Here is a 20349-nt window from a genome sequence, read left to right on the forward strand (position 1 = left end):
CTGTCTAGAAAAGGTAAAGGTGCCTGTCTGTCTGCCTGTCTGTCTGCCTGTCTGCCTGCCTGCTTGTCTGTCTGTCTGTCTGCCTGCCTGCCTGTCTGCCTGCCTGCCTGTCTGTCTGCCTGCCTTTCTGTCTGTCTCTCTGCCTGTCTGTCTGTCTGTCTGCCTGCCTGCCTGTCTGTCTGTCTGTCTATCTGTCTGTCTGTCTGTTATATAACGATTTAATGGAGATATTGGGGAGATCCTTCCTCTTCCTCCTCCTCCTCTTCCCCCTCCTCCTCCTCCTCTTCTTCCTCCTCTTCCCCCTCCTCCTCCTCCTCTTCTTCCTCCTCTTCCCCCTCCTCCTCCTCCTCTTCTTCCTCCTCTTCCTCCTCCTCCTCCTCTTCTTCCTCCTCCTCCTCTTCTTCCTCCTCCTCCTCCTCCTCTTCTTCCTCCTCCTCCTCTTCTTCCTCCTCTTCCTCCTCCTCCTCTTCTTCCTCCTCCTCCTCTTCTTCCTCCTCTTCCTCCTCCTCCTCCTCCTCTTCTTCCTCCTCCTCCTCCTCTTCTTCCTCCTCTTCCTCCTCCTCCTCCTCTTCTTCCTCCTCTTCCTCCTCCTCCTCCTCTTCTTCCTCCTCTTCCTCCTCCTCCTCCTCTTCTTCCTCCTCCTCCTCCTCCTCCTCCTCCTCCTCAGCAGGGGGCGGTATGGGCGGGAACAGCACTGTTGGTTTGTAAACACAAAGAATAAGAACTGGTTAATCTGAACTGTCGCGGCGGCTCTCTGTAGACTGAACCGGGGCCGGTGTGCTGTGATATGGGCGTGAATGAGTCCCTTGGGAAGCAGCCGGCGGACCGGTGGTGGTGACGGTACCGGGAAGCTGGACGTGCTGTGGTCCGTGTCCTACCCGCTGCTGGCCGGGCTGTCCCTGCTCCTTCCGCTCCTGTTCTGGCTGCGGAGCCGCAACACGGCCGCTGTCAGAGCCGAGCGCCGAGCCGCGGAGGAGCCTGGCGGCGACACCAGCAACCGGGAGCGGGGAGGCGGCACCGGCAGCCCGGAGCGAGGCGACCGGGTCCGCAGCCACCACGGGCGGGCCTTCGAGTTCATCTCTGCGGCGCTGAGGATCGATGAGGATGAGCAAGGTAGCTTCTTTCTCCCATTCACACCAAACTCCGTTAGAAAATCTATCATCTTTAACGTGGTTTTGTTCAATAAACATGTCTTGCACCTTTTTGTAAAATTCATAAAATATGTTCTGCTTAATGTGTGTGATGCATGCCGAATGGGAGTTCTGACCATGAAGGCTTTGTATCGGTACATTTGTGCTTGCAGTGGCAGCTGTGCGTGTTTGTTTCGTGCTAAATTAAAAACGAAGATTTTTTGCATTGAGTTTGGCGTGGGGAAATTGGAACGAGAAGTCTTCTGATTTTGAGGCCTATTAGTACTAGAGCTGCAACGATTAGTGACAGAAAAACAATTCCCAACTATATTTATAATGATTAATCCTTAATGTAATGTTTCAGCCTCTCAAACGACAGATTTAAAGGCATCACTGAACTTTGAGAAACTGGGCTGGATATCTTTCACTATTTTCTGACATTTTATAGACCAAATGACTCAGATAATCTAGAAAATAATCAGCAATAGCAATGTGTGAGTTCAGCTTTGTTGTCAAATCTCTTTTCAAGTTGTCAGATTGAATAAAGATGAAGTGAAGACAGAAAGTTGGAGCCCTGTATTTTTGCCCTTTTGTCATTTAGAGGGAAATTAGTTATACCCACTGCAGGGTTTAGTTCACCTGAGCCGCTTTGTCTTTACCTTACTCTATCTGCTCTAGCTTTTCAAATGTTTTAGACACAGACATGCTGATAATAACGCTCCAAAATGACGTCAAATTGCATATTTCTTTTATTGAAAAACATCCCATTTTCTTGAGGAAAGACCCTTAAACCCCTCCGCCAAATATACGAGCCCAAGTCTTTGGTAAACCTGTGTACTCTGTGTATTTAGAGTTTTTACACGTTGACTTAGTAGTAAGATGTAAAACAGAAGAGTTGTTGGTGTTTATAAGCAGCCACTAATATCTCAAAATGTCCTCCAGAGTTTGTGAAGTTCGTCCTCCACAAATACCCTGAAAACATGTAAACATAAATTAATGAATAATGACGTGGCTCGGTAGTTTCAGCCCCACTTCGCAGACAACAACAACAACAACAACAACAACAACAACAACAACAACAACAACAACGTGTTTAAATCAGGTGGGCCAGTTTAGCTGGTGATCATGTTAACTGGTGATATTTGCATAAAATTCAAGATTCATGATTCAGTACTATTGCCATACAACTCGGTGCAGGTTGCTAGGAATTTGCTTCAGTGTGCTCATGACAACATCAACACAATACAACAACAACAACAACAACATATAGCTAATATATACACGTATGGTGTCCCACATGGGATCACACTTAACTAGAGATGCACCGATTACAACTTTCTAGGCCGATTCTGATTTTCTTTGAGTTAGACCAGCTGATTCTGATTTCATTTTTTCTAACCACTTTACAGCACACACACATTTATTTTCTATCTTTTCTTTAATAGAACATGTGTTGAACAGATAATGGATCACTATAAAATAGAACTATATAAATTACTCCTGGTGTGGGACATTCACACACATCTAAAGAGCAATGTTAGAACCATTTCCTTCTTTTCACATCAATACCAACTAAAGAAATGTGATTTAGGTTTTTGGTGTCGTCCCTCCACGCCCTACTTTCTCCTTGCAGGTGTTGCATATTGTAAACTTGTTATCTTCTGCTCACACGCTGAAGAATTCCCAAACAGCTGACATGTTGCAGGTTAATTCACCAGGTTCCTACATGTGGAGAATAGCGCCGACACACGGAGGAGAAGTTGAGAAAAAGAGACCGTGCTGTGGCGTCCGTGCTGTGGCGTGCGTGCTGTGGCGTCCGTGCTGTGGCGTCCGTGCTGTGGCGTCCGTGCTGTGGCGTGCGTGCTGTGGCGTCCGTGCTGTGGCGTCCGTGCTGTGGCGTCCGTGCTGTGGCGTCCGTGCTGTGGCGTCCGTGCTGTGGCGTCCGTGCTGTGGCGTGCGTGCTGTGGCGTGCGTGCTGTGGCGTCCGTGCTGTGGCGTCCGTGCTGTGGCGTCCGTGCTGTGGCGTGCGTGCTGTGGCGTCCGTGCTGTGGCGTGCGTGCTGTGGCGTGTGTGACTGACCCAAGTCTCTAGGTACTGACACAAAGACACAATGTTTACGACCGACCCAAGTCTCTAGGTACTGACACAGACACAACGTTTACGACTGACCCAAGTCTCTAGGTACTGACAAAGACACAACGTTTACGACTGACCCAAGTCTCTAGGTACTGACAGAAAGACACAACGTTTACGACCGACCCAAGTCTCTAGGTACTGACACAGACACAACGTTTACGACCGACCCAAGTCTCTAGGTACTGACACAGACACAACGTTTACGACTGACCCAAGTCTCTAGGTACTGACACAAAGACACAACGCTTACGACTGACCCAAGTCTCTAGGTACTGACACAAAGACACAACGTTTATGACTGACCCAAGTCTCTAGGTACTGACACAAAGACACAACGCTTACGACTGACCCAAGTCTCTAGGTACTGACACAAAGACACAACGTTTACGACCGACCCAAGTCTCTAGGTACTGACACAAAGACACAACGTTTACGACCGACCCAAGTCTCTAGGTACTGACACAAAGACACAACGTTTACGACTGACCCAAGTCTCTAGGTACTGACACAAAGACACAATGTTTACGACTGACCCAAGTCTCTAGGTACTGACACAAAGACACAACGTTTACGACTGACCCAAGTCTCTAGGTACTGACACAAAGACACGTTTACGACCGACCCAAGTCTCTAGGTACTGACACAAAGACACAACGTTTACGACTGACCCAAGTCTCTAGGTACTGACACAAAGACACGTTTACGACCGACCCAAGTCTCTAGGTACTGACACAAAGACACAACGTTTACGACTGACCCAAGTCTCTAGGTACTGACACAAAGACACAACGTTTACGACTGACCCAAGTCTCTAGGTACTGACACAGACACAACGTTTACGACTGACCCAAGTCTCTAGGTACTGACACAAAGACACGTTTACGACCGACCCAAGTCTCTAGGTACTGACACAAAGACACAACGTTTATGACTGACCCAAGTCTCTAGGTACTGACACAAAGACACAACATTTACGACTGACCCAAGTCTCTAGGTACTGACACAGACACAACGTTTACAACTGACCCAAGTCTCTAGGTACTGACACAGACACAACGTTTACGACTGACCCAAGTCTCTAGGTACTGACACAAAGACACAACGTTTACGACTGACCCAAGTCTCTAGGTACTGACACAGACACAACGTTTACGACTGACCCAATTCTCTAGGTACTGACACAAAGACACGTTTACGACCGACCCAAGGCTCTAGGTACTGACACAAAGACACAACGTTTACGACTGACCCAAGTCTCTAGGTACTGACACAGACACAACGTTTACGACTGACCCAATTCTCTAGGTACTGACACAAAGACACGTTTACGACCGACCCAAGTCTCTAGGTACTGACACAAAGACACAACGTTTACGACTGACCCAAGTCTCTAGGTACTGACACAGACACAACGTTTACGACCGACCCAAGTCTCTAGGTACTGACACAAAGACACGTTTACGACCGACCCAAGTCTCTAGGTACTGACACAAAGACACAACGTTTATGACTGACCCAAGTCTCTAGGTACTGACACAAAGACACGTTTACGACTGACCCAAGTCTCTAGGTACTGACACAAAGACACAACGTTTACGACTGACCCAAGTCTCTAGGTACTGACACAGACACAACGTTTACGACTGACCCAAGTCTCTAGGTACTGACACAAAGACACGTTTACGACTGACCCAAGTCTCTAGGTACTGACACAAAGACACAACGTTTACGACTGACCCAAGTCTCTAGGTACTGACACAAAGACACAACGTTTACGACTGACCCAAGTCTCTAGGTACTGACACAGACACAACGTTTACGACTGACCCAAGTCTCTAGGTACTGACACAGACACAACGTTTACGACTGACCCAAGTCTCTAGGTACTGACACAAAGACACGTTTACGACTGACCCAAGTCTCTAGGTACTGACACAAAGACACAACGTTTACGACTGACCCAAGTCTCTAGGTACTGACACAAAGACACAACGTTTACGACTGACCCAAGTCTCTAGGTACTGACACAGACACAACGTTTACGACTGACCCAAGTCTCTAGGTACTGACACAGACACAACGTTTACGACTGACCCAAGTCTCTAGGTACTGACAGAAAGACACAACGTTTACGACTGACCCAAGTCTCTAGGTACTGACACAAAGACACAACGTTTACGACTGACCCAAGTCTCTAGGTACTGACACAGACACAACGTTTACGACTGACCCAAGTCTCTAGGTACTGACAGAAAGACACAACGTTTACGACCGACCCAAGTCTCTAGGTACTGACACAAAGACACAACGTTTACGACTGACCCAAGTCTCTAGGTACTGACAAAGACACAACGTTTACGACTGACCCAAGTCTCTAGGTACTGACACAAAGATACAACGTTTACGACTGACCCAAGTCTCTAGGTACTGACACAAGACACAACGTTTACGACTGACCCAAGTCTCTAGGTACTGACACAAGACACAACGTTTACGACTGACCCAAGTCTCTAGGTACTGACACAAAGACACAACGTTTACGACTGACCCAAGTCTCTAGGTACTGACACAGACACAAGTTTACGACTGACCCAAGTCTCTAGGTACTGACACAAAGACACAACGTTTACGACTGACCCAAGTCTCTAGGTACTGACACAAAGACACAACGTTTACGACTGACCCAAGTCTCTAGGTACTGACACAAAGACACAACGTTTATGACTGACCCAAGTCTCTAGGTACTGACACAAAGACACAACATTTACGACTGACCCAAGTCTCTAGGTACTGACACAGACACAACGTTTACAACTGACCCAAGTCTCTAGGTACTGACAGAAAGACACAGCGTTTACGACTGACCCAAGTCTCTAGGTACTGACACAAAGACACAACGTTTACGACCGACCCAAGTCTCTAGGTACTGACAAAGACACAACGTTTACGACTGACCCAAGTCTCTAGGTACTGACACAAAGACACAACGTTTACGACTGACCCAAGTCTCTAGGTACTGACACAAAGACACAACGTTTACGACTGACCCAAGTCTCTAGGTACTGACACAAAGACACAACGTTTACGACTGACCCAAGTCTCTAGGTACTGACACAAAGACACAACGTTTACGACTGACCCAAGTCTCTAGGTACTGACACAAAGACACAACGTTTACGACTGACCCAAGTCTCTAGGTACTGACACAAAGACACAACGTTTACGACTGACCCAAGTCTCTAGGTACTGACACAGACACAACGTTTACGACTGACCCAAGTCTCTAGGTACTGACACAGACACAACGTTTACGACTGACCCAAGTCTCTAGGTACTGACACAAAGACACGTTTACGACCGACCCAAGTCTCTAGGTACTGACACAAAGACACAACGTTTACGACTGACCCAAGTCTCTAGGTACTGACACAAAGACACAACGTTTACGACTGACCCAAGTCTCTAGGTACTGACACAGACACAACGTTTACGACTGACCCAAGTCTCTAGGTACTGACACAGACACAACGTTTACGACTGACCCAAGTCTCTAGGTACTGACAGAAAGACACAACGTTTACGACTGACCCAAGTCTCTAGGTACTGACACAAAGACACAACGTTTACGACTGACCCAAGTCTCTAGGTACTGACACAGACACAACGTTTACGACTGACCCAAGTCTCTAGGTACTGACAGAAAGACACAACGTTTACGACTGACCCAAGTCTCTAGGTACTGACACAAAGACACAACGTTTACGACCGACCCAAGTCTCTAGGTACTGACAAAGACACAACGTTTACGACTGACCCAAGTCTCTAGGTACTGACACAAAGATATAACGTTTACGACTGACCCAAGTCTCTAGGTACTGACACAAAGACACAACGTTTACGACTGACCCAAGTCTCTAGGTACTGACACAAAGACACTACGTTTATGACTGACCCAAGTCTCTAGGTACTGACACAAAGACACAACGTTTACGACTGACCCAAGTCTCTAGGTACTGACACAGACACAATGTTTACGACTGACCCAAGTCTCTAGGTACTGACAGAAAGACACAACGTTTACGACTGACCCAAGTCTCTAGGTACTGACACAAAGACACAACGTTAACGATTGACCCAAGTCTCTAGGTACTGACACAAAGACACAACGTTTATGACTGACCCAAGTCTCTAGGTACTGACACAAAGACACAACATTTACGACTGACCCAAGTCTCTAGGTACTGACACAGACACAACGTTTACAACTGACCCAAGTCTCTAGGTACTGACAGAAAGACACAGCGTTTACGACTGACCCAAGTCTCTAGGTACTGACACAAAGACACAACGTTTACGACCGACCCAAGTCTCTAGGTACTGACAAAGACACAACGTTTACGACTGACCCAAGTCTCTAGGTACTGACACAAAGACACAACGTTTACGACTGACCCAAGTCTCTAGGTACTGACACAAAGACACAACGTTTACGACTGACCCAAGTCTCTAGGTACTGACACAAAGACACAACGTTTACGACTGACCCAAGTCTCTAGGTACTGACACAAAGACACAACGTTTACGACTGACCCAAGTCTCTAGGTACTGACACAAAGACACAACGTTTACGACTGACCCAAGTCTCTAGGTACTGACACAAAGACACAACGTTTACGACTGACCCAAGTCTCTAGGTACTGACACAAAGACACAACGTTTACGACTGACCCAAGTCTCTAGGTACTGACACAAAGACACAACGTTTATGACTGACCCAAGTCTCTAGGTACTGACACAAAGACACGTTTCATGGGAAAAAGAAGTAACATTTTATGAACTTTTTATGAATAAAAGTCAGAATATTTTATGACTTTTGTTGTGTTATTTTGAGGAAAGTATTTGCCGGTGTCAGGTGATGTTCCAGTCTTTAGGTAATTCTCTCTTTGTAGTTGCGTCTCTTTTTGTGTTTTTGAATGTCATCAGTTGAATGTTTTTTAGGATTATTTTTTGGGCATTTTAGGCCTTTAACTCCACAGGACAGCTGAAGACATGAAAGGGGAGAGAGAGGGGGGGGGGGATGACACGCAGCAAAGGGCCACAGGTCGGAGTCGAACCCACGGCCGCTGCGTCGAGGAGTAAAACTCTATATATGTGCGCCCGCTCTGCCAACTGAGCTACCCGGCCACACAGTTGCATCTTTCCTCTGCTCTTTGTGTCTTCTCTCCATCTTGAGCTGTGTGAACAGCGTTGTTGTTGTTGTTGTTGTTCCAGTGGAGGTTCTCTCCGTCTCTGGCGCTCAGACGTACATTTACAGCGACCGCTCTAGCCCCGCCCACCGCCAGGCTCCGCTGCGTTCAGGTACGTCCGGCCGGCCCGGCGCCGTCTCCAGAAAGAGAGACTCTGCTAACCTCGCACCAACCGGCCGCCCTAAGCCTTCCTGCTCTTCCTCCTCGCTGGGTCTCCCTCGCTCCGCGCTGCTCGGCTCTCAGCGCGCCCCCGCTGCCCACGGGAACAGCAACAGTAAGGTCAGTTCACCCGTCAAACACGTGCACGCTATTATTCTCAATATGACTATAATACTAATACTCAAAATCTACGACCATACCTAGTCTCATATCACGACATCAATATTACTGCCCAGCTCTATGACATGTTGTTGTTGTTCAAGAAGGAAAAAGAAAATCCCCAAATACTCAATACTTCTACAATCATAATACTTCCACTGGCCTGTTCTTCTTCTTCCTCTAGGGGAGAACAAGTCGCCGCAGCACCACCGTCCGCTCCCCCCCCCCACCGCTGGAGAAGAAAGACCCGAAGAAGAACCTGAAGAACGTAGACGGGAAGCTGGCTGACCTCATCCTGAACGAGATCGTGGACAGGTCAGAGGCCTCCACATACAGATATATTATATATATATATATATATATATATATATATATGTGTATGTATATATATATATGTATATATATATATATATATATATATATATATGTATGTATGTATATATATATGTGTATATGTATTTAGGTCAGAGGCCTCCACATACAGATATATTATATATATGTATATATATTACACACACAAGATTTATTTTTTTCTGGCTTTTTGACACATCTGTCTTGTTTTTTTTTATGTTCTTGAAGATTTTTATTGCAACTTTTTGTGGCTTTTTTAAATGTTTTTCAAAATACATGAAAATAGTCAATAAAACGCTTCAAGAACATCGAAAATACCACCTGTACGTTTGATTGGTTGTGTGTTTCAGCATTGTGTTAATGTGTGTGTGTGTGTGTGTGTGCGTGTGTGCGTGTGTGCGTGTGTGCGTGTGTGTGTGTGTGTGTGTGTGTGCGTGTGTGCGTGTGTGCGTGTGTGCGTGTGTGCGTGTGTGTGTGTGTGTTTCAGTGGGTCCTCCGTCAGATTTGCAGACGTTGCTGGGCAGGATTTGGCGAAGCAGGCGCTGCAGGAGATGGTCATCCTGCCGGCGCTGAGGCCCGAGGTCAGTTCACACACCAGTAACGTTTACAAACCAACACGCAGCCGTCACATAACCTCTGTTCTTCTTCAGCTGTTCACAGGGCTGCGGGCTCCAGCCAGAGGACTTCTTCTCTTTGGTCCTCCCGGCAACGGAAAGACCATGCTGGTGAGTCGGAGCTCTCACTGCACGACTAGTTTGACTTCTGACTCGTTAACAAGAACATATGAAGAACACCTGACACTGTCACCCACCAGACTCCATGTAAATAATCAGGACTTTTAGCGTGTATAGAGCCAGCATATCTCCACCAGACTCCATGTAAATAATCAGGACTTTTAGCGTGTATAGAGCCAGCATATTTCCACCAGACTCCATGTAAATAATCACTACTTTTAGCGTGTATAGAGCCAGCATATCTCCACCAGACTCCATGTAAATAATCAGGACTTTTAGCATGTATAGAGCCAGCATATTTCCACCAGACTCCATGTAAATATTCAGGACTTTTAGCGTGTATAGAGCCAGCATATTTCCACCAGACTCCATGTAAATAATCAGGACTTTTAGCGTGTATAGAGCCAGCATATCTCCACATGTAAATGGGTGAATTAAGGGTTTATTCCAACCAAACCAGAGTGGTGATTGTTGGAACAGTGGAAAGATGAACCAAGACGGCTTTTGATAGTTTGATTTAGTTTCTGTCCACTTTGAATGAAGTGTGTTTTACGATGCTAAAAGTCCTGATTATTTACATGGAGTCTGGTGGGTTTGGTGATGGTGATTTCGGGGCTTTTTGATGTTAAACTAAAAGGATCTTACTCTTTAACTAAAAGGTCTATCTCTGTAGGGATCCATCCCATAATGTTGTCAGACACTTAGAATAATAATCTGAGTCTGTCAGCAGCAACAACAGAACTTTTAGTGACTCTAACTGCTGCTGAACATTAGTCCTGTAGGGTTACATTACAGCTTGGTTCTGGTTTAATACTGGACCAGTTTCACAGATTGTTGTTCACATCAGACACTCAGACATGAGAACAGAGAGTCCAGGTGTAACTTAAAATGCTTTTTGTAATCAACTACAGGCTAAAGCTGTGGCAGCCGAGTCCAACGCCACCTTCTTCAACATCAGCGCCGCCAGCTTAACCTCCAAATACGTAAGAACTGTCTCAGGGGTCAACAACCAGGGTTAACGTGACGGACATCTAACAACCTGTGTGTGTGTGTGTGTGTGTGTGTGTGTGTGTGTGTGTGTGTGTGTGTGTGTGTGTGTGTGTCCAGGTGGGTGAAGGAGAGAAGCTGGTCCGAGCTCTGTTCTCCGTGGCCAGAGAGCTGCATCCCTCCATCATCTTCATCGGTAACTCTTCCTCTATCCCTCCATCATCTTCCTCTTCCTCTATCCCTCCATCATCTTCCTCTTCCTCCATCCCTCCATCATCTTCCTCTTCCTCCATCCCTCCATCATCTTCCTCTTCCTCCATCCCTCCATCATCTTCCTCTTCCTCTATCCCTCCATCATCTTCCTCTTCCTCTATCCCTCCATCATCTTCCTCTTCCTCCATCCCTCCATCATCTTCCTCTATCCCTCCATCATCTTCCTCTTCCTCCATCCCTCCATCATCTTCCTCTTCCTCCATCCCTCCATCATCTTCCTCTATCCCTCCATCATCTTCCTCTTCCTCTATCCCTCCATCATCTTCCTCTTCCTCCATCCCTCCATCATCTTCCTCTTCCTCTATCCCTCCATCATCTTCCTCTTCCTCCATCATCTTCCTCTTCCTCTATCCCTCCATCATCTTCCTCTTCCTCCATCCCTCCATCATCTTCCTCTTCCTCCATCCCTCCATCATCTTCCTCTATCCCTCCATCATCTTCCTCTTCCTCTATCCCTCCATCATCTTCCTCTTCCTCCATCCCTCCATCATCTTCCTCTATCCCTCCATCATCTTCCTCTATCCCTCCATCATCTTCCTCTTCCTCTATCCCTCCATCATCTTCCTCTTCCTCTATCCCTCCATCATCTTCCTCTTCCTCCATCCCTCCATCATCTTCCTCTATCCCTCCATCATCTTCCTCTTCCTCTATCCCTCCATCATCTTCCTCTTCCTCTATCCCTCCATCATCTTCCTCTTCCTCCATCCCTCCATCATCTTCCTCTATCCCTCCATCATCTTCCTCTATCCCTCCATCATCTTCCTCTTCCTCTATCCCTCCATCATCTTCCTCTATCCCTCCATCATCTTCCTCTTCCTCTATCCCTCCATCATCTTCCTCTTCCTCCATCCCTCCATCATCTTCCTCTATCCCTCCATCATCTTCCTCTATCCCTCCATCATCTTCCTCTTCCTCTATCCCTCCATCATCTTTGTCTTGTTTCCGATGTTTTTGCTCCGATTCAAACCGTACGGATAATGTGCCAAATGTCCTGCTCTTATGTAAAAGTGAACATGATTTTGTTACATGTGACCTGGACTAAAATCAAGAGTCAGAATAGAGAGATTCCTTCAGACTGAAGTGAGATGTGTGTTCTGTAGAGGAAGCAGACTGATCTCATCAGCATCTCATATTTAAAGGTCTGTGTTCCCATCTGGCACTTATTCAAACTGAACTGAAGGACTGCATCGCCAGTTTGCATATTAAATTGTCAAATACAAATTCAAATTGAATTGCCATTTTAATCAAGAGGCCAAAACAACTTAGACACAAAAACAGAGAGAGAGAACAGGGTCCAGGTTGAATACCAAAGTTCCCCTTTATTTGTCAAGTTTTCTTCCATACACAAGGAATATATATATACTTATATATACTTCTTATATACTTATATACTTCAGTAGGTGTTAACACTCTATACATTCAACAAATAGACATGTAGTAGTAAACATTCAGTAGACAGATAGTAATATAGACACATACTGTACAATAGAGACAGCAATATACATAGAGGCACATATCAACATAATATACAAATAAGACATAATATCAAGACAAGTACACATGGAGTGGGATGTAAAGTGCAATACGTAATAGTGCAAAGTAGTGTGCAAGATGCATATAGGAATGATAAGTATGTAATGTGTAGAGAGGAGGGTGAGTGGCTAAAAGAGAGGATGAGCCCTCTTATCCTCAGTTCAGGAGAGTGATGGCAGTGGGAAGAAGCTGTTCTTGTGTCTTGTGTGCAGGGATCTGTAGTTTCCTGCCAGAGGGGACGAGGTTAAAGAGAGTGTGTGCAGGATGTGTGGGGTCTTTGGTGAAGTTCTCTGCCCACTTCCTGGTCCTACGACTAAGATGTCTGAGAGTTGTGATGCTTGTTGTGTGTGTCCAGATGAAGTGGACAGTCTGCTGTGTGAACGGAGGGAGGGCGAGCACGACGCCAGCCGTCGCCTCAAGACCGAATTCCTCATCGAGTTTGACGGGGTGAGTTCACCAGTTAACGGCCATAGTTAACTGTAATTAAGACGGGGAGGCGTATATACTAGTCCTGCATAGCCAGACCTTCCTCCACAGCGCTGCAGAGGAAGGTCTGGCTAGTCCACACAGCATCCTGGATGGGAGAATAAACTCACTTGGGCAAGGGCAAAGCCTGACGCCAGTGTCTTTGCTAGTTTAAGACCGACGCAGTTGTCAGTTTCCCGTCCAGCGCCCACGTCGTTTAAACCGCAAATGCACCTGCACCCATCTGTGGCCCGTGGGTGTGCTGGTCTTACAGGGAGGTGTGTTCAGGTGCATTCTGGGCGTATTGCTATCTTGAGGCAGCGGGAAGTGATGGCACCATTGACCAACAAAAACCTGGTCTAAAGTCAATAACGCAGCATTTCATTGTTATTTTAACAGAGCATTAGTAAAATGCTCCTAGACTCGTGCACACTATGCTTGTTACACACACAGGGACACACAGCAGCACACACACACACACACACACACACACACACACACACACAGCAGCACACACACACATGCAGAAGATTACAAATAAAAATGTTACGGTACAAATCCTCCATCATAATAGCAATGCTCCAAGGTCCAAACGCGCCTGGCTTTTAAAGGGAATGGGAGATGATCTCTGATTGGTTGATTGCATGTTACGCCCAAAACACCCCTCTGATTAATGAAGACACTAAGTACAACCCTTCACGCCGTGCGCTTAGATCGTTAAAATTGGGCCCACAATGCGTTTACGTGCGGTTTGTTGCTAAGACAACAGCTGATCTCACAGTATCCTGGAGTGCTAAGGGGAGCGAGATAACGTTAGATTAAACAAAGCCAGGAGCACCCGGTCATGTCATAAGACTCGCTGGGCTCTGACTCCATTTCTTCCTGTTGTTATGGAAACGACAGGTCTGGCTACTCCGCTTGTCATTGGTCGGCTGTCAAATAAAGCTCTTGACGTGGGGCGTTTTTGAACTTTTTGCAACTTCAAAAAGACGCTCTGAGCTGCAGAAAAGAAGTCGCGGTGGCGTTTAAAAAAGCGCTCGGAACGTTTTTGAAAACACGGTTTAGTCCGTACAGGATTCTAACGTAAAACAGACGCTGGCTGCTTCAAGGCAGACGGCGAGGGGGACGCCTCAGACCGTACCCCGGGGACTGCTGTGCATGATGCTATTGAACTCTGTTTCAGGTCCAGTCGGGTGGCGAGGAGCGGGTTCTGGTGATGGGCGCCACCAACCGGCCCCAGGAGCTGGACCAAGCTGCTCTCAGGTCAGATTCAGCCAAACCTCATATCTCATCATCATTCTTCTTCATTCTGGTATACTGGACAGGGGGAAACACCAGAGCAGGGGGAATGAGAGGGGGAAACACCAGAGCAGGGGGAATGAGAGGGGGAAACACCAGAGCAGGGGGAATGAGAGGGGGGGAAACACCAGAGCAGGGGGAATGAGAGGGGGGGAAACACCAGAGCAGGGGGAATGAGGGGGGGGAAACACCAGAGCAGGGGGAATGAGAGGGGGAAACACCAGAGCAGGGGGAATGAGAGGGGGAAACACCAGAGCAGGGGGAATGAGAGGGGGAAACACCAGAGCAGGGGGAATGAGGGGGGGGGAAACACCAGAGCAGGGGGAATGAGAGGGGGGAAACACCAGAGCAGGGGGAATGAGGGGGAAAACCAGTGGGGGAGAGGGGGAAACGCCAGAGCAGGGGGATGGGGGGGGAAACACCAGCAGGGGGATGAGCCAGGGGGAATGAGAGGGGAGCAGGGGGAATGAGAGGGGAGCAGGGGGAATGAGAGGGGGAGCAGGAGGAATGAGAGGGGGAGCAGGAGGAATGAGAGGGGGAGCATGAGGAATGAGAGGGGGAGCATGAGAATGAGAGGGGGTGCAGGGGGAATGAGCGGGGAGCAGGGGGAATGAGATGGGAGCATGAGGAATGAGAGGGGTGCAGGGGGAATGAGAGGGGGTGCAGGGGGAATGAGAGGGAGTGCAGGGGGAATGAGAGGGGAGCATGAGGAATGAGAGGGGGTAACGTAGTGTGGAGATGTATCCTGATGTGTGTCTTGTGTCTGCAGGCGGTTCTCTAAGCGCGTGTACGTGGCTCTGCCCGGCGAGGAGGTGAGTCTGACCATCTTAAACACCGTAACGTAGGACTGTCCCGTGTTCTCGGCATCTTAAACACCGTAACGTAGGACTGTCCCGTGTTCTTAAACACCGTAACGTAGGACTGTCCCGTGTTCTTAAACACCGTAACGTAGGACTGTCCCGTGTTCTTAAACACCGTAACGTAGGACTGTCCCGTGTTCTCTTAAACACCGTAACGTAGGACTGTCCCGTGTTCTTAAACACCGTAACGTAGGACTGTCCCGTGTTCTCAGCATCTTAAACACCGTAACGTAGGAATGTCCCGTGTTCTCGGCATCTTAAACACCGTAACGTAGGACTGTCCCGTGTTCTGACCATCTTAAACACCGTAACGTAGGACTGTCCCGTGTTCTGACCATCTTAAACACCGTAACGTAGGACTGTCCCGTGTTCTCGGCATCTTAAACACCGTAACGTAGGACTGTCCCGTGTTCTCGGCATCTTAAACACCGTAACGTAGGACTGTCCCGTGTTCTGACCATCTTAAACACCGTAACGTAGGACTGTCCCGTGTTCTGACCATCTTAAACACCGTAACGTAGGACTGTCCCGTGTTCCTGACCATCTTAAACACCGTAACGTAGGACTGTCCCGTGTTCTGGGCCTGACGTGGAGCTGCTCTGTGTTTCAGACTCGCTTCAGTCTGCTGAGGAACCTTCTAGAGAAACACAGCAGCCCGCTGACCCAGCTGGAGCTCCAACAGCTGGCCAGGTCGGCCTCCGCACGCATGCACCACACATACAACCACTATATTATTATCTATATTATATATATATCATATCTATATTATATATATATTATATCTATATTATATTAACTTTGTGTCTGTTTCTGATTGGTTGACTTTGTGTCTGTGTCTGTTTCTGATTGGTTTAGAATGACAGAGGGCTACTCCGGCAGTGACCTCACCTCATTGGCTAAAGACGCCTCCCTGGGACCAATCAGAGGTGAGATATGATAGTTACACGTATCAGACCTTAATTTAAATGTATAAAGTCATTTACTATTGCAGCGGCTGTTCTCTGTATCTGTTAGTTTCTTAAAACAAAAATGTCCCAAAAAACTTCAAACACAGGAACAGTTTGGTTTTAAAGCTGAAAAAGGTATTTGAATAGTATTTTTTTTTTTACAGTAAGCAGTTTATTCTAACTGAGTACTTAAATCTGACAGTTTACTTTTGTGTGTCTCTGTGTGTGTGTGTGTGTGTGTGTGTGTGTGTGTGTGTGTGTGTGTGTGTGTGTGTGTGTGTGTGTGTATGTGTGTGTGTGTGTGTGTGTGTCTGTGTGTGTGTCTCTGTCTGTCTGTGTGTGTGTGTGTGTGTGTGTGTGTGTGTGTGTGTGTGTGTCTGTGTGTGTGTGTGTGTGTGTGTGTGTGTGTGTGTTGCAGAGTTGCATCCAGAACAAGTGAGGAACATGGAGGCCAGCGAGGTGAGTTCACTCCCCTCCAGGTAATGTTGAAATTAAAAAGTTACTGAGAACAACAATCTCTGAAACTGGTCCAGTATTATCAGATCTCATATTACTATTCTAAGTGTCTGACAACATTATGGGATGGATCCCTACAGAGATAGACCTTTTAGTTAAAGAGTAAGATCCTTTTAGTTTAACATGAAACAGCCCCGAAATCACCATCACCAAACCCACCAGACTCCATGTAAATAATCAGGACTTTTAGCATGTATAGAGCCAGCATATTTCCACCAGACTCCATGTAAATAATCAGGACTTTTAGCATGTATAGAGCCAGCATATTTCCACCAGACTCCATGTAAATAATCAGGACTTTTAGCGTGTATAGAGCCAGCATATCTCCACCAGACTCCATGTAAATAATCAGGACTTTTAGCATGTATAGAGCCAGCATATTTCCACCAGACTCCATGTAAATAATCAGGACTTTTAGCATGTATAGAGCCAGCATATTTCCACCAGACTCCATGTAAATAATCAGGACTTTTAGCATGTATAGAGCCAGCATATTTCCACCAGACTCCATGTAAATAATCAGGACTTTTAGCATGTATAGAGCCAGCATATTTCCACCAGACTCTATGTAAATAATCAGAACTTTTAGCGTGTATAGAGCCAGCATATCTCCACATGTAAATGGGTGAATTAAGGGTTTATTTCAACCAAACCAGAGTGGTGATTGTTGGAACAGTGGAAAGATGAACCAAGACAGCTTTTGGTAGTTTTATTTAGTTTCTGTCCACTTTGAATGAAGTGTGTTTTATGATGATAAAAGTCCTGATTATTTACATGGAGTCTGGTGTAGTTTGGTGATGGTGTCCCTCTGAAGTGAATGTCCCCACTAACCGTCCCTCTGTGTCCTCTGAAGGTGAGGAACATTTGTTTCCGAGACTTCGTGGAGTCTCTGATGAAGATCAAGAGAAGTGTCGGCGCTCAGACCCTGGAGCTGTACGCTCGCTGGAACAGAGACTACGGAGACACCACATCTGGATGAGGTCTCAGAGACTATAGAGACTCCACAGCTGGATGAGGTCTCAGAGACTACAGAGACTCCACATCTGGAACAGAGACTACGGAGACACCACATCTGGAACAGAGACTACGGAGACACCACATCTGGATGAGGTCTCAGAGACTACAGAGACTCCACAGCTGGATGAGGTCTCAGAGACTACAGAGACTCCACAGCTGGATGAGGTCTCAGAGACTACAGAGACTCCACAGCTGGATGAGGTCTCAGAGACTACAGAGACACCACATCTGGATGAGGTCTCAGAGACTACAGAGACTCCACAGCTGGATGAGGTCTCAGAGACATGATGATCTAAAAACTGTTTATGTACTTTTTTGTTTATGTTTCTACAAAAATAAATAAAGATTCCTCCTCTGATATCTGTCGTTTGGTCTGACGTCCCAACTGACCCAACTGACCCAACTGTCCCAACTGTCCCAACTGACCACTGATTCTCAGCTATCCAGGTCTTTTTATTTTTATTTAACCTTTAGGCCGTTGAGAACAGGTTCTCATTTGCAACGGCGACCTGGCCGAGACAAGCGTAGGCGTGCACGACAACAAATAGTTTCACATTCAATACACAGAATACAGTATGCTGCATAAAGTGCAGAATAAGTGGACATTACAAATGCCAGCACGTAGTGAGGTGTTAGTAAGTCAATGGATGTGCAATATACATGAACAGAGTCTATATCACTGCTGAGATGATGTTAAGCAGTGGTTCTCAAACTTTTTTCAATACTGTTCCCCTTCTGAACTGTTTCTTTAAGCCAAGTACCCCCTGACCAGCACTAATCATTTTGGTAGAAAAAAAAAGTCTCTATAAAGAGGAACAGTACAGCGCTGTCAGCGATAGATTTACTAAACTACAGCCTTGGACCTGGAAAAACATTTAAATGTTGTCGAGAACAGGAGACAAAAACTTGGAAAGAGATGGTAGAAAGAAGGAAGGAAGGAAGGCAAGAATAGGTCAAAATAATATCAAAAACTTCAAAAACAGTGACATAAGAAGAAACAAGCAAGAAACTTGTAAAAAGTATAAGGATAGATTAGGTCCAAAGAAGGAGACACAAATGTCACATTTTTGGTAGGAAAAAGTCTACATAAAGAGGAACAATGTTCTGGACAACAGCCTTCTCACGTACCCCCTGTAGTCCTCCAGAGTACCACTAGGGGGACACGTACCCCCTGTAGTCCTCCAGAGTACCACTAGGGGGACACGTACCCCCTGCAGTCCTCCAGAGTACCCCTAGGGGGACACGTACCCCCTGCAGTCCTCCAGAGTACCACTAGGGGGACATGTACCCCCTGCAGTCCTCCAGAGTAGCCCTAGGGGGACACGTACCCCCATTTGAGAAACACTGATCTAGACTGTCTATTCATATACACTGTGTTATAACTGATCTACTTCACTAACTAGACCACTAGACTATCTGTTTGACTCTTTACACCAGTGGTTCTAGGGTACGTGTCCCTAGAGGTACTCTGGAGGACTGCAGGGGGTATGTGTCCCCCTAGTACTTTGGAGGACTGCAGGGGGTACGTGTCCCCCTAGGGGTACTCTGGAGGACTGCAGGGGGTACGTGACATCTTTTGTCGACCTAGAGTTGCCTTCCTTTATTTCTACTGCCTTTTTCCAAGGCTTTGTCGCCTTTTTTCATCAGCATTTAAATATTTTCAAGGTACAAGGTAAATCTATCGCTGACATCGCTGTACTGTTCCTCTTTATACAAAAATTATTCACGCTGTGTAGGAGGTACATGGCTTAAAAAACTGTTGAAAGGGGGTACATTATTGAAAAAAGCTTGAGAACCAGTGGTCTAGATAAATGCTGTATGTAGAGAAGAGACAATATACAGTTAGTGCAGATGGTGGTCTAGATAGGGAAGCAGGTCAGTAGATGTGCAGAAATCCTCTTTAACTGATTTAAATCCAACCAGGTGATCATTCATACGTTTGGTCGCTTTTCTAATTAACCCTCTGGCTCTAATCTGACCCATTTTCATAAAGTTTCTATATCAGAAATTTGGGTTTCTTTCAACCAACATTGTCAAAAAAATAATAACGTGGATGGTTCCCTACAACACTCTTCACAGGTTAAATAAATGATCAGTTCACTACTTTCATTGAATGTTGGGTGTTTTAGTCCATTTTTATACCATTTAAAAAAAAAAAAAAAAAAGATAAAAGAAGGTGGAAAAATGTGACCAAAAATGTCAAAGTGCAGAAAAAACTTGGGAAAAAACGACAAAAGTGTCTAAAAATACGACCCAAATGTTGAAAAAAAAATTTTTTTATTTAAAATTTTGACCCAGAAAAACAAAAAGTTGTCGACGGGAAGACAACAGGAGGGTTAAGTCTTAATTATTGTGAGGTGTTTGTTGTTGTAATACTCATTTCCACCAGGAGAGGCTGCCCGTAGACTACTGCCCCGGCCCCTCCCTCCTCCCCGCCGGGCTGGAGGATCAGCAGCAGCATCTCAGCGACCTGCCGCCCGCAGAGGAGACGATGTCTGCGGCCGCGGAGCGAGGAGCGGCCCGGGGGACCGCCGTCC

At 46.4% G+C, this 20349-nt stretch overlaps 2 protein-coding genes and 1 pseudogene across 5 annotated transcripts in view; 2 read left to right on the forward strand and 1 right to left on the reverse strand.

Annotated features, from left to right (window-relative positions):
• The window catches only part of LOC116048142, a 568688-nt pseudogene that overhangs the window by 448649 nt on the left and 99690 nt on the right, over nucleotides 1-20349 (reverse strand).
• LOC116048205 (spastin-like) lies at nucleotides 724-17925 on the forward strand. Its single transcript, XM_036000429.1, has 16 exons — nucleotides 724-1394; nucleotides 3222-3267; nucleotides 8538-8791; nucleotides 9015-9145; nucleotides 9669-9762; nucleotides 9832-9906; nucleotides 10827-10898; nucleotides 11023-11098; nucleotides 13064-13155; nucleotides 14357-14436; nucleotides 15242-15284; nucleotides 15943-16022; nucleotides 16188-16258; nucleotides 16698-16738; nucleotides 17649-17775; nucleotides 17812-17925. Exons 1-15 carry the CDS (start codon nucleotides 798-800, stop codon nucleotides 17772-17774), a joined length of 1878 nt encoding a protein of 625 aa, XP_035856322.1. The 5' UTR covers nucleotides 724-797; the 3' UTR covers nucleotide 17775; nucleotides 17812-17925.
• The window catches only part of LOC116048136 (phosphofurin acidic cluster sorting protein 2-like), a 36905-nt gene continuing 36807 nt past the window's right edge, over nucleotides 20252-20349 (forward strand). For all 4 annotated transcript variants that reach the window (XM_036000534.1, XM_036000535.1, XM_036000536.1 and 1 more), the window contains exon 1: nucleotides 20252-20349. This exon is cut by the window's right edge and continues 133 nt beyond it. In XM_036000534.1, the coding sequence (XP_035856427.1) occupies nucleotides 20304-20349 (46 nt within the window). In that variant the 5' untranslated portion in view covers nucleotides 20252-20303.

Source organism: Sander lucioperca, chromosome 4 (assembly GCF_008315115.2).
Source record: "Sander lucioperca isolate FBNREF2018 chromosome 4, SLUC_FBN_1.2, whole genome shotgun sequence".
Lineage (NCBI taxonomy): Eukaryota > Metazoa > Chordata > Actinopteri > Perciformes > Percidae > Sander > Sander lucioperca.

Coding starts and splice junctions, on each gene's coding strand:
- LOC116048205 (XM_036000429.1), top strand. CDS start 798: ATGAGTCCCTTGGGAAGCAGCCGGCGGACCGGTGGTGGTGACGGTACC. Junction 9,907..10,826: donor GCAACGGAAAGACCATGCTG/GTGAGTCGGAGC, acceptor AATCAACTACAG/GCTAAAGCTGTGGCAGCCGA. Junction 15,285..15,942: donor TGGCTCTGCCCGGCGAGGAG/GTGAGTCTGACC, acceptor TCTGTGTTTCAG/ACTCGCTTCAGTCTGCTGAG.